This window comes from Phaseolus vulgaris, chromosome 2 (assembly GCF_000499845.2).
Source record: "Phaseolus vulgaris cultivar G19833 chromosome 2, P. vulgaris v2.0, whole genome shotgun sequence".
Classification (NCBI taxonomy): domain Eukaryota; kingdom Viridiplantae; phylum Streptophyta; class Magnoliopsida; order Fabales; family Fabaceae; genus Phaseolus; species Phaseolus vulgaris.
This window is the reverse complement of record NC_023758.2, coordinates 20,156,366-20,170,791: the sequence shown is the minus strand read 5'-3', so window position 1 is coordinate 20,170,791 and position 14,426 is coordinate 20,156,366. Positions and strand designations below refer to the sequence as shown.

At 33.8% G+C, this 14,426-nt stretch overlaps 1 protein-coding gene across 1 annotated transcript; it reads left to right on the top strand.

Moving 5' to 3' along the window:
- The first annotated feature begins 1,459 nt into the window (after positions 1 to 1,459).
- On the top strand, positions 1,460 to 5,492 carry LOC137810874 (DNA-directed RNA polymerases II, IV and V subunit 3-like). The gene is made up of 3 exons (XM_068612356.1): positions 1,460 to 2,029; positions 2,329 to 2,566; positions 5,026 to 5,492. The coding sequence occupies exons 1-3, from the start codon at positions 1,584 to 1,586 to the stop codon at positions 5,296 to 5,298; spliced, it is 957 nt and encodes a 318-aa protein (XP_068468457.1). The 5' UTR covers positions 1,460 to 1,583; the 3' UTR covers positions 5,299 to 5,492.
- Positions 5,493 to 14,426: the final 8,934 nt, after the last annotated feature.

Here is a 14,426-nt window from a genome sequence, read left to right as displayed (position 1 = left end):
ACCCCAGAGAAGACCTCAGACATCAGACATTGGTGTTAGATAGTAAAGATGAGCCACGTAAGTTGGGCCCCACAAGCAATATGAGTTAACGTAAAGGTAACTCCCAGATACTAAGAAAGAGCCTAAGTCACGAGGGATTCATGCACGCATGGTGTATTGCGCATTCGGGTGTGACACAAGTGAACAACCCTTGGAGGCGCTAAGACCCGTTAGGGTTAGGGTTTCCAAGGGAAGACTGCATGCATGACACGTGGATACTTAGGGCACCCATAGAACAAATGGCCTGGCAGCATTGGTGCATGAGTTGGTACCTTGGCGACCATTATGTTAGTCGTTGCACTCCAGTAAAGGGAAGACTTATGCACCGTATTACGTTAAGATTGTGTGCTAGCGGCGCAAGGACATTCTTCCAGGAACCCTATATATGGGTAACAGAACATAAGTAACCCTAGTTACAACCTATATAAAGGGTGGTAAGAACCCTACCTAGGTACACCGCTTTTGAGACTAAAACTACTTTATTCACTTACTGTTTCTTTGCCACAATACTGACTTGAGCGTCGGAGTGCAAACTGTCGTCAAGACGCCCTTTGTGTGTTTAAGCAAACAAAGTGTAAAACACAATTTTACGTATATTAAATCATGTAAAACATAATGGATCAAGTCTAGCCCAACAGACGCGAGTTGTGTGGCTAGTCATATGCAAATACTGTTTAAAATGTGTTTTGTTTAATAGACGCATGTGTTGTGTATATCATGTGATAAACATTTTCTCGAAGACACAATCAAATATATTTACTCAAATATGTTTTTGCTTGAATAGACTATAAGAGTACTTTGTATGAAAGACATAAATCTTAAGCATTTTATAGTATATGCCTAGCTTTAATAAATACTTGTTTTTATAATTGTAGAAATTATACACTTCTCATTTATACATTCACAATATTAATATGCTTAATTGGACATAATATTTGTTATTAGAGAAATTTATATAAAAACATACTGTAAATATATTTTTTATCCCTTATTTCTTTAAATTTCATATTATTAATCTTCCTAAAACTTTGGATAGAAAGATTTTATTAAACTAACTTTCAGATAATTTTTGGATAACATACTCTCTAAATAATCTGTTTGACAAAATATTATTAAAGGATGTTATTACTAAAAAAAAAATAAAAAAAAATCTATCGCAATCAGTAGACGCTTATTTACAAAAACTGTAAAAAAAATTAAATACAGAATTCAACTTTATGAATTTTTGATCTGTTTTAACATAGTTTGCTTTATATTTAAAATAAATCATTCCAAAAGCTAAATTGCACAAAAGAAAAATTATTTAATTTAAACTATTAAAAAATTAATCTTTTTATGTTTTTTAAAGTAGTAAAAAAAATATTGCTCATATTCTTCGTCTTAATTCTGATAATATAATTTAGAAAAAGTAAAAGTAGTTATCCATTATTCAAAGAGGTGTTATCCCTCGTATAAGAACACAAATTATAAATGTTTGGGTTTTGAAAAGGGTTTTTACATTTTTCAGCACTGTCTGAGAGAGGAAGAGTAGACAGAGAGAGGCGATGGAGGGTGCATCGTATGCGCGCATGCCGAGGGTGAAAATCCGCGAGCTGAAGGATGATTACGCCAAGTTCGAGCTCCGGGACACGGACGCGAGTATCGCGAACGCGCTGCGGCGCGTGATGATTGCGGAGGTGCCGACGATCGCTATCGACCTGGTTGAGATAGAGGTGAATTCTTCGGTGCTGAACGATGAGTTCATAGCTCACAGACTCGGACTCATTCCACTCACGAGTGAGCGAGCCATGTCCATGCGCTTCTCACGTGACTGCGACGCGTGCGACGGCGACGGCCAGTGTGAGTTCTGCTCTGTGGAGTTTCACCTTAGGGTTAAGTGTATGACTGATCAAACCCTCGATGTCTCCAGTAAAGATCTTTATAGTTCCGACCCTTCCGTCGTTCCCGTCGATTTCTCTGACCCTGCTTCTACTGATTCTTCCGAGAGTAGGTGCGTGCTTTTCTTCTATATATTTTTGTTGTTTTAAACCCTTGATTTTTAAATGGGTCTTTGTTGATTTCAACTGGTATTCGGTTTTTTCAAATGGATGTTCTTCGTTTTCAACTGGGTATTTGGGGTTTTCAAATGGGTATTCTTCGTTTTCAGATGGGTATTTGGTTTTTCCGTTTGAATTTTCTTTGTTCTCGTGTATTTTTTTTTTTTAATAAAATTGCTATTCTTCGTTTTCAACTGGGTATTTAATTTGTTTTTCATATGGGTATTCTTCGTTTTGAATTGCGTGTATTCAGGGGGGTTATCATTGTGAAGTTGAGGCGAGGACAAGAGCTGAGGCTGAGAGCGATAGCTAGGAAGGGAATTGGCAAAGATCATGCCAAGTGGTCACCCGCTGCAACTGTCACTTTCATGTATGAACCAGAGATTCATTTAAATGAGGACTTGATGGAGACACTGACTCTTGAGGAGAAAAGAGAATGGGTTGATAGCAGTCCTACACGTGTGTTTGAAATTGATCCAGTAACACAACAGGTTTGGGTTCTTCTCATCTGTTCTCTTATGAATTTGGTTATGCTCTTTCTACCATTGTTTTCTGATCCATATTCTGTACAGAATAACACAATTACATAGCATGTCTTATGTTTTTGGTGCTTGATCACTATTACTTTTGGAATTTATCTGAACATATGCATGCCAATTATTTGTAATCAAATTTGCAAGTTTATGCAAATCCCTTGACCTGAACATTGTATGCTGTCACTTCAACCATTTGGGCTAAAGTGGAGAATAAAGTGCAATTAGAGGTACCTCGTTTGTTTTCTTTGTATGTTTGTTCAACGATAGACACTAGTAATTTGATGCTTTGGATGCATAATGCTGCTTGTGTGTATAAAGTAAACAATTCGCAAGTTTATATTTCAGCTTATATGGATAGGCTTACAGAATCGCATGCAGAAGGAACGTTCAGTAATTAAGACTCAATGTTCTTTATATTAAGGTTACGCTAGATGCCACCTGGAAAATAATATTATGTTTTCCAGAGATAAGTATTAGAGAACTAATGTTTTGTAGAACTTCCTGTTCATCCAAATGTACATGAACTTACAACTCTTATAACCCCTAAATTCTATCCAAAAGTATTAGATAGCCTTCTTCTAATTTCAAGGTACTGTAGCCTCCATCACTTCCAAGCTCCAGTCTCAGGTTATGTGAAAGCAAATTCTTCTGTCGGCCCTGAAAAACGGGGAAAAGTAAATAAGTTCATTCAGTATCATTTTGGAAGGTGTTATCAACTTCTTGTAGAAAAGACATTGCAAGTAAGGAAATAGTGCGGGTAGAGTTATTACCTTGTCCTACTGCTGCAGAGAATTGATTTGCTGTGCGTTTTGCCTTTGGCTCTTGTAGCCACAGTCAAGGCCTAAGAAGTGACCGTGGCAGTGATGTGCCTTTATTACCCTTAAGAAACTGTTGTTTTGATAGGTTGGGGGTTGGGTAAGGACCAACACAAAAGAGTGGTTTTTCCTTGATTTTTATGAAACTGGACTTTTTGTTGTTATGGAGATATATTGAATTTGCATGCCTCCGCAGTTCTTTTACAGACCAAAGTTAACCTTCCCACTACTTTATCAGAATGTTAAAAAAACTAACCCTTGTGTTCCCATGCTTGTCATCTCTTTAGATCCACTTTGTGACCAACATCCTCACTGTTCTGTGACTGGATCCACCCATCTGTGGTGGTCTTCCAGGACACCACCTTTGACTCCTTTCTCTGTTCTTCTGAATGCCTAATACATTTAATATCCTCTGTTCCGTTATCTATTCTCTCCTGCTTGGTAGTGGACAACCATGCCGTTATCTCAAGTACCAAGACAAAAGATTGGTGTTTCCTTGACTTTTATTGTTATTTCTACCAGAGTTTTAAATTGTGCTCTATAGCAATGCGGAGCAAACTCTGCTTGCTACAAGAGCTTCTGTCGCAGAACAGTTTAGGGTAGTAGGTGCTATGTGTTGATTACAAGAATCCCTTAAACCGAGATTAGCATTTCCTTAGAGGGCTTAATTTTTGGATATTAATTTCCAAATATAAATCTATAGATGTAATAATAGTGAAAATCATAAAGACGTCTTGGATTTAGAAGATGATTGATAGTTCCTATTTAGAAAACTTGTATTTGGCTTTTGTCGTATTACATATATGTTTAGTTTAAGGCACCTATGACTGTCAGTTATGGATGTTATTAATTTTGAGTTATTGTTTTCATTTTTGAGAATTTATGTGGTACATTATATAAATAAACTTCAAAAAGAATTTAAAGCCATCTTGCTAGCGTTTTTAGAGCCAGTTGCTACATGCCACAATCTGTGATTTAAAGCATTTTTTACTATTTTTTGGGTTACAGGTGTGACTTTTTATTGCTAATCATGTATATATGATGATGAATATTGAGTAAGTGCGTTACTTTTCAATTTTTCCTCATCATCCTGCTTTCTGCTACAGTGCTAGTGTTTTATGGTTTGGTCACCATCTGAGATTGATAAACTATAAACTCAAGTGACAAGAAAAAGAAAAACAAAACAATGCTAGAATGAATGTGAAGGACTTGTGCCTATCCAGTTTTAAGCTATCAATTTCATAGAGAACCTTGAGCTGCAAAACTATTTACAGCAAACGAGAATTTAGTATCAAGATTTGCTGTCCAGCTCATGATGGGTGGATGTATGGTATTCCGGAGAATTATATACTGAAGGTATTGTTGTCAAAGGAAGGCACATTAAGAGTTCCTAAGTGTATATCTGGCTAATTCTGTCAGCCTCTCTGCTATACATATTTTTCTCTATTTTGAAATGTTGATATGCGGTACTTAAACTTAATAGTTAATATCCTTTTTTTAGGTTCAATTTGTTTTGTTGTAATGAATCCTCTGATATAATTTGTATTACCGGGTTTTCTGTCTTTGAAAATGAAATGTGATGTTTTTGGCTTTTATTAGGTAATGGTGGTTGATTCCGAGGCATACTCATATGATGATGAGGTGATTAAGAAAGCAGAAGCCATGGGAAAGCCTGGGCTAGTGGAAATCATTGCAAGGCAGGATAGCTTCATATTCACAGTTGAATCTACTGGAGCAATTAAATCTTCTCAATTAGTACTAAATGCCATAGAAATTCTGAAGCAGAAGCTGGATGCTGTGCGGCTATCTGAAGATACAGTGGAGGCTGATGATCAGTTTGGTGAGCTAGGTGCACATATGCGAGGAGGATGAGTGATTGATTGTATTACAAGGATATCAAATTTGTTTCCCTGAACTTGTTTCTTTCTTCTTGTACTCAACTCAATAGCTGCAGCATGTGTTAACTTGTTGAGTTGAAAATGCTAATTACTACCCCCCTCCAACAACAACCTTGATACTTATGTTATCTTTCACTCTTATCATTAGGCAGAATCATGCACACAAAAGTTCTATCCTCTTCTCATGTTTGCTTCCTTTATTTTGTTTAGTCTCAAGATTGTGGTTAGAATGCTGGAATTGGTAGCCTCATCCACCACAATATAGTGATTAAACAACATTCATACATCGTGATATTTCAGATTCTCTGTTGGATTTTTTGTATTTTTTTTTATTATGCTTTCAAAATATATTGATTTTGATATATTAATTTTTTTAATATATTTTAAAATATCAAAATTAGTGTAGTTTGAAGACAGTAGAAGAAATTCACAAACAAGAGTTGAAGTGAAACAACCAGAAAGAAATCCGTTATTAATTTTAAGAAAAATGTGTTCAAAATTTTGAAAGATTTTGGCAGAAAGCATTTTTTTTAAAAAACTTTTATTATGAAAATGTTATTAGTTTAAATTCTAAACAATTTGAAATATCTTCATTGATAACATTTAAAAGAATTTTATAAATTGTCAAGAATTTAAGGAATTTCACGCGTTTAAAAGAAGAAATCTTAAGTATTATTCATCTTTACCTTTTTTATGTCGATGCATATTTTAATTGTTATTCTAATTTGAAAATTTACGTGAATCAAATTGCATTTTAGTGGGACCTAGTTATTATAGGGAAAAAAACAACGAAATATAACATTTGATACCAAGTCATTTTTTAAACTAATAAGCAATTTTTTTATTTAAGTAGATAAAATAGTAAACAGTCAATTAAATAAAACAAAGTATTTGTGAAATAGAGATATGAAAAAATAAATTAAATTTGTATACAACTTTTTTTAAAACAATTACAGAGATAACAAATAAATAGTAAGGTTTGGATTAAAAAAATAATTAATACAAATTATAACGATTAATTAACTTTTCCCTATTGTCCTCTTATATAATAATTTTTTACAAGTCTTACTGTTGTTTCAATTTTATAAAGTTTAATTTGTATATACTATTATTACAACACTCCAATTCTTCCACTTTCTTTAACAATTAAAAAATAAAAATGAAAAGTCATTTGAGAGACGTATTGACAATTTTAAGTTATTATTACACAAATGTATAGTACAAAAACTTTCAACCTTCACATTTCAGCACTCCATTCATTCCACCCCTTTATCAATTGAAAAAATATATTTGATGGATTTATTGATATTTTTTACTTTCAAAATAAAAATTAAAAATAATTAACAATTATTTCCTTATTAAATTTTTTCCTTCCTCATTTGTTGTCTTCATAACAAGTTTATGCGATGTTGAAAATTATTATAATATTATAAATAAAAGGAAATTGTTTAAAAAGTTAGCAAATCAAAGATCGACATAACGTATCAAAGGAAAATAAGAAAAACAACTATTTTCATTTATTGAACAATCAATAATAATAATAATAACCTAGAAATTTATTGTAAAAGATAATAACTCAAAGTATATAAAAGAATAACTACCTAAATTTAGAAAAAACGTTTGAAGTTAGACAATAATACTTTACCATATTCACTATTGAGATTAAGAAATGTAATAAGAATAGAAAAGTCCCTAAGGAATGCAACTGTATGATGTGTTGCTGTTTCAACCTTCAATCTCAATGTGTCTTGAAGCATCCATTGCAATAGAAGAGTGGAGGTGAAACTATATCAATGGTATCTTCGTCTGTGACAGAGATGGTGAATATTTTGAAGGAGATGCAATAGATATGAATAGAAATAGGATTAAGTTATATCTCCAACGAGTAAAATGAAAGATTATTAAGATATAAAGTTTAAAGATGAAAGTAATAATTTTTTTTATTAAAGTTCATGTTAATAATCATTATGTTAATTTTCACATTCCAATTAAACTAACACTTCAAAATTCATTAATTATTTATCTTCATATTAAACCTAACATAGAAAAAGACAGGAATTCAAAATATGGAAAAATCAAATCAAAATTTATGTAAGAAAAAAAAGAATACAACCTAACACAGAAAAAAAAAATTGTATCTATTATGAAAAAAATCTAAACTAAGACAAAGAGGCACAAAAAAGTACATAACTAAGTATAATTTATTATTAACGCTAAGATTAGTCAATTTATTCTCACAATTATTGTCTTTCCTACAACTATGAGAATCTGTGAAGTTCATGTCAACACATAGTTGTATGGACCTTCTCCACCTCCCTTAAAAAGTCTAAGTCATGGGAGAGGCCTCAGCTCAGGATCAACCACTAGAGTTATGGCAAGAAGATCAGGACTTTGCTACTGATGGCAAAGACACTTTCTTATATATATTCAAAAGTGTCATTACCTAGTATAAGTTCTAGATTAGGATTTAAGTTTTTTTTGCTAAAAGTAGAGTATGATTTTTACTTGTATTTTTTCTTTAAGTAAATTAGGGTTGGGTTTCTAAAACCTACATAGGGTATAATTGGGTTTAATTGTAGTCCACATTAAACTCTAGACCGATCATTAGACCTAATTAGGTCACATGATACACACTTGAACATGTTTGCCTTGTGACTTGTTTAGACGCCTAATTCAAACCATTTTTTTTTTAGTTTTCCCACCACTTTTTGTAACCCTTGGCTGACCTCCTTCACCTATAAAAGGAGATGCTTGATTCATGATTTAATAGATCAAATTCATGATTTCATGGGCCATGTATTGAGCCTAGTAGCATAAAATAATTGGACCAAATATTTGGGCCAAGTAGCATAGGTTTTTGGGCTTGTTTTGGGATAATAGTAAAATAGGTCTAATTAGGGTTAAAAGTGACTAGTTAGGGTAACAATTGGGCTTCTTTGAGCCCAATGTAACCCTAAAACTTCTTGGGTATGTTAGAGGACGAAAATTACCTTGGTATGGAGTACATGGACATCCACATGACAACCTAGGAGTGGAAAGGATTTAACATGGAAGGTGTGAGCTAATAAGCATGGAAAACATGACTCCACCTGACTCCACATGACACATTCTCACTGGAGAGTTTTATTTTGAATTTTCAAATTTTGACTCCAAAATGTTCAGCCCTCTTTCCTATATATTGGGGTGCTTGACTCTCATTTTTCTAAGATCAAATATATGAGTGGTTTTTTGCCAAGTTTGCATTCTTTCTCACTCCATTGTCTAGACCTCTCTAAGATAAACACCTTGATCTTCTTCTTCACCTCTCCAAGTGATATGGCCCAACCAATCACTCTCCTACCTCTCATGCACCTTCAAGGAAACCATAGCTCCATTGGAGCCATCCTTGTTCGCTACTTTCATTGAGCTTCCGCAAACCACCTCAAAAATTCAAAATTACGAGAGTCTAAGTCCAAGAAGGGATGAATTGTACTTAAGAAAATTTTCGCTAAAATGTTATTTAAGCAATTCTGACAGAAAAATAACAGATTGAATTAAAGAAAAACATATTGATTTCTTATTTTAGGAAGCAGTTTCAGAAATATAACAAATTCGTTTTAAGATCAACAAATTTTATTTCTGACTAATCAATTCAAGTCTTTTATCCAAAGACACTATTGAAGACAATGTTAGACATTAAACACAATGATTTAACAAAGTAACACTTTGAAGATTAAAATCAAGAGATACAAGATTTAAATTTTGATTTCCAAAACAGTACCTTTAATCCACTCAGTTCAAAGAGGTTTCACTTGAAACAATTATGTTAAGGGGATTTTAGGGAAAACAAATTAAATCCAGCAAGCACTTTCAAAAGCCTTTTTTGAATTCAGTTTTAATATGATGAAGTATTGAAAATGATTGCTTGTCTGAAACTTAAATCACGTAATACCCATTCAAGGATTAAAGATGCCTTGAATTTTAAGAAAGATTAAGTCTTATCAGAATCTTGAAGGACAGAATATGATTTAACCCAGTAGCAGTTAAAATAACAGATTTAATTTGAAAAAAACAAATTTATTTTATCACAAATTTTCAAATTTTAGTTTTAAAGCAGTGATCAAGAAAGGATAATGACACACAATTTTATACTGGTTCACTCAACAAGAGCTACATCCAATCTCACCTTATACCAAGATGGATTCCACTTAAACAAAACAATCTTTACAAACCACTTACTTCTTGAACCATCCAAGCACCAAGATCACAAGCTGAAACACATTATTCTAACAACATACTTACTTCTAGAAACTCTATCAAGAAGTACATACACACACACACTTTTACGAGAGAAAATAATTAGGAAAGTAAACACCTTATTTGAAGACTAAGGAGTTCGAAATGGGACCCTCACAACTGTAGCACTTAGCAGAACCTTGAATCCCAAGCCAAATGAACCATCACAAAAGCACTTAAAACTTTTTAAGAAAAATCTTCAAAAACTAAGCTCACTTCAAAAACTCAATGAAAGTACTAGAAAATTTTATGCAAATTGTAATTGGAAGGGATGTTTTGACCTGAGATCAAGCTCCATTTTTATAGGTTTCAGATCAAAACAGATTTCTCAAAAACAACTACAAATTGTTATTAAAACAACATATTGAAGTTTAAAGAACATGTTTTTTGAAAATACTCTTGTGGTAACATAACCACTTTTTGGTTAGTTGAAAACTGAAAGTGTGAAGGAAACATAATTTTGGAGTCAAAACATAATTTTGAAAAAACCAAATAGTTTTGATGCAGTACCAAAGAATCAATTGTTTTTGTCAAACAACAAATTAAATTCTTGTACAGTAAAACAGTTTTTGAAAAACTTAGAGTAGATTTTTTAAAACACTTTTTAAGAGACTCTTGTGCTTAAGTTCATCATCATGGCTATGAGATATGAGGTTTGACCTAGGTGCAAAAGGAAACTTAAACAATTATAACCTAGCTAAGACCATGAATTACATTCTTTAAACCCCTTCAAACATGTTGTCTTCATCAGACACATCTTCATGAAAGTTGAGTAGAATCTTCACTTATTCTTAACAGGCTACACCATCATTTGGTATCAGAGCTTTGGTTCTTCAATAGATAAGTGTCTTTACTTATTTTAATTTTGTGTTGTTCTTCAATTCCGTGTTGTTCATCATTTTATTAATGGTCTTTCTGTTTTTAATTTCAAATTTAGTTCATGTTGTTGTTTGTGAAATTTTATTCGGTGCATTTGTGTTCAATTGTTTTGAACATTCTGATTTCAATTTGTTTTTAGGTTTCCATTGAGTAAGTTGTGATGTTTTTATTTTAATTGAGTTGTTCTTGCTGTTTTAATCGCTGAATTCACATTTTATTTGAGTTGTTTTAATTTTTGAATCCATTCAAGTATTGTTAATGTCATGTTCATCCAAAATTGTCATCAATTCTATGTAGTATTTTTGTTGTTAATTTTGGTTGCTTGATTTTAATTTGAGTACAAGTTATTTTTTGAATTTGAAGCTTTGGTGCCTTTTAATTGTTCCATATTTGAGTTCATACTTGTTGTTATTTCCATACAAGTTCATTGTTCATTCAATTCCATTATATTTTTGAAGTTTCCAATGTTGTTTTTAATTCCAGTATAGGTTTTCCATGTTTCACAGTTTTTGTGCTGGCTGAAAACATTTATCAAAATTATTTGTGTTGGTGAAAAATTTTGAAATTCTGGATTTGAGAAGTTTGATGTGTTAAGAAAAAGTGAAAAAAAAAATAAGTATATCAAACTTCAAAGTAGAAAAAAAATGGTAAATGAAAGAAGGACAAAGTGATATGGCCCAACCAATCACTCTCCCTACCTCTCATGCACCTTCAAGGAAACCATAGCTCCATTGGAGCCATTCTTGTCCTCTACATTGAGCTTCCGCAAACCACCTCAAAATTCAAAGAAACCAATTCAGAATGAAGGCTACATTATCAAAATACATGGCTCCAATGGAGCTTTCATTGACTCATTACATTCATTAAGCTTCTGCCATCTCTCACCAAAGTTCAAGGAAAACCCATTCGGATGAAGAATATGCCTATCACTAAGGAATCACATCAATAGAATAAAGAGCTTGACAAAGCAAAGTAGAATTATTATCCAACCAAAACTTTTGAACTCAGCCCTTAAAGCATGTTCAATGACAAGAATGGCCTCATGACCTCAGCATACAAGACATTTTGATTTCCAAAAAAAAAAAAAACAAACCCACCAATTTATTTTTCGTGACTCCCTCTACAAAAATGTTTTTAATGTGGTAAAAAAGTAAATGAAGAACATGGTACAACAATGTTTTTAATGTGCTAAAATTGAAACTCTCATTGCAAATAAATAAACAAAAAAATTCATGCATTAAAAACTATATTCTAAGTTGCTATATTGCTTGACTCCATAAGTTAATAAAGTTTAATTGAGCTAGAAATTTACACTATGAATTGAATTGAACTATCCATACAAAACTTAAAGTAATTAAAGTCATAATAAACTCATGAACTATTAGTTGAATAGTTGTACCTTCTTTAAAAAATATTATAAGGGTGTTTCTTCTTGCATCCCATTACCTTTCTACCAGCACCCCATCATTGTTTGAAATGGTGAAATTGCCCTTATTGATTTATTTGAAAACCTAACTTTTATGACAGTGTGTGGGTTGTAGGTGGGATCGTGGAGGTTTCTGCAGCAAACGTTGAGCTCAACGGAGGTACAATGGAAGTGGAAGTGTGTTGAGAAGATGTTGTTGGTGGTTTGAGGTAAGAAATGAGTTGTGTTGTACTGTTTTGGGTGGTCATAAGGGCATGCAGGTTTTCAAAATTCGGGTTTCGCTAGTTGACTTTCTCGCCAGTTGACTCTGTTGACTTTCTCGCCAGTTGACTCTCGCATTGTTGTGCATGTCTCATGCAATCCTCCTTCATGGTCGACCAATAATACCCAACTTGGATGGCCTTTAACGAGAGAGCTCTTCCTCCCACATGACTCCCACAAATGCCTTCATGGAGCTCTGCCATGATGCGGGCACACTAATCCCCAGTTACGAAAGTGAGAATGGGGTGGGTATAACCATGACAAAAACAACTTTCCATCTATAAGGGTATACTTCCCGCATTCCTCTCAATCACCTTTGTCTTTGTAGGTTTTGCAGGGAGTAAACCATTAGCTAGGTAGCGTTGGTATGGAGTTATCCAGGTCTCCACAACGTTGACATGCAGAACCTCCAGAGACTAATCTTCCACCACGTCATAGGTGGTTATCCTAAGCACTTTCAAGGTGTTATATGTCAACGACCGGTGCCTCCTCCCTTTCTTCGAGTTCACCCCCAAGACTTCCACATGGTTGACCTCTGTTATCCCCTCTATAGTGGTCCTAGGCAAATTTAAGGTCTCCTGAATAACTTACATTTGTCGACCTCCCTTCCTCGAGCTTGCTAGCTTGGACAACAAGTGATGTGATTCCAATAGCCACATAGAACAAGATTCTTGACACTTTGAGGAATCACCTTGAGCTGGAAAATAAAGAGGCACTTTCTTAGAAGTTGGATCATGGTTCTAAGTCAAGAACTCACCAAAACAAGTACCAATTCCCAAACTCATTTGGATGAACCAAATATTGTCAAATTGAATCAACAAAGGAATTATAAAAGAGAAGACCGAACAGAATTAAAACACAAACAAATGTACCGAACAGAATTTAGAAAACCAAAACATAGGTGCTGGAAAATTAAGGACAGCCGAACCAAAAAATGCTCAAGAACACAAGACAACAAGAGTAATTGAAAGAGAAGAAAGGAAGGAGAAGAGAATGCTCATGAAGATGGAAGATAGGTTGGATGATCACGCCACTAGAAGTATGGATGCTCCTAGATGAGTGTGGAAGCCGCCACTTGAGGAAACCATGGTCCTTCAAGATAAGACTAGAGTAGAAGCTCAAAAGCTCTCCAAATGCTCACTCCAATTTTGAGTATAGTTTCTTTAGATGAATTCAAATCTGAATTTTACAAAGGAAGCACCTCTATTTATAGCCTAAGGTGCTGAAAAATAGGTGGGAAATTTCAAATAAACTCATTTGAAATTCCCACCAAAAACAAGTCACATGGGAGGTGTGACCTTTTTCTACTATGACACCTCCCAAAAACTACACCTACACCACTCTCCTAAGTCACATGGACAATGTGACTTTATTTTACATTTTCACACACCTTTATTTAATAACCAAACCTCCTAAAACTATACAAGAGTATTTCAAAGCTTGGCCTTGCCCCTCATGGGATGGACTTGGGCTCTTTGGGCTTTGGCCTTCTTGGGCTTGGGCTTGGGCTTTGGGCTTGGGCCTCATCTTTATTTTATTTCTTCTTTTAATTTTGAGAAGACTAGAAGGAAGAACTTCAAATGTGAGGGTGGATGTCCTCTTCCTCCATTAATAAAAGCCTCCTTTATTTGATTCTCATCATACTCCTCGAGTTGGAGAGAATTCGTCCACGAATTCTGAATCCCTGCATATAACAAAGTCAGTTTAGTTTTACAATTAAAAGTGGAAGAAAAATGTAAACATGACTTATCTTTTGTAAACAATGGGATTTCAGAAAAGGAGGTTCTATAAATCGACCAAGTTGGAAAAATTTGTTTGGGAATGATGATATCTTTTGGGAAAAGGCATCTTAAATGGTGAAAACCATTAGGAGGTATGAAATCATCCCTAACACTTTTTAACCAAGATGGTGTTGAAATAGAAACCTTGGGTAATGAAAAAGATAAGGAAGGAAAACACCTTGGAGGTGAAAGGAGAAGACTCATGTCAACTTGTTCTTCTTTGTCTTTTTTATTTTGATTTGTGGGAAGTGGGTGAGTTAGGTCTTGTGTTACCTTGTTTATCTTTAAGATTTGCTTTTGTGGACAATGAAGAGCTATGTGCCCAAAACCTAAACATTTAAAACATTTGATATTTGAAGTTTTGGTAGGTGACTTAGGAGTAGAAAGATTTGTAGTAGAAACTTTGTTTGGAAACATGGTTTGTTTGGAAAAATTGGAAGGACAATTTTGAGTAGACATTTTGTTGGCATCCTTCCTAGA

Bases quoted from the DNA above. Each gene is read 5' to 3' on its own strand.
- LOC137810874 (XM_068612356.1), top strand. From the start codon at position 1,584: ATGGAGGGTGCATCGTATGCGCGCATGCCGAGGGTGAAAATCCGCGAG. The intron at 2,030-2,328 runs GTGCGTGCTTTT...GCGTGTATTCAG, and splicing joins ACTGATTCTTCCGAGAGTAG to GGGGGTTATCATTGTGAAGT. The intron at 2,567-5,025 runs GTTTGGGTTCTT...GGCTTTTATTAG, and splicing joins TTGATCCAGTAACACAACAG to GTAATGGTGGTTGATTCCGA.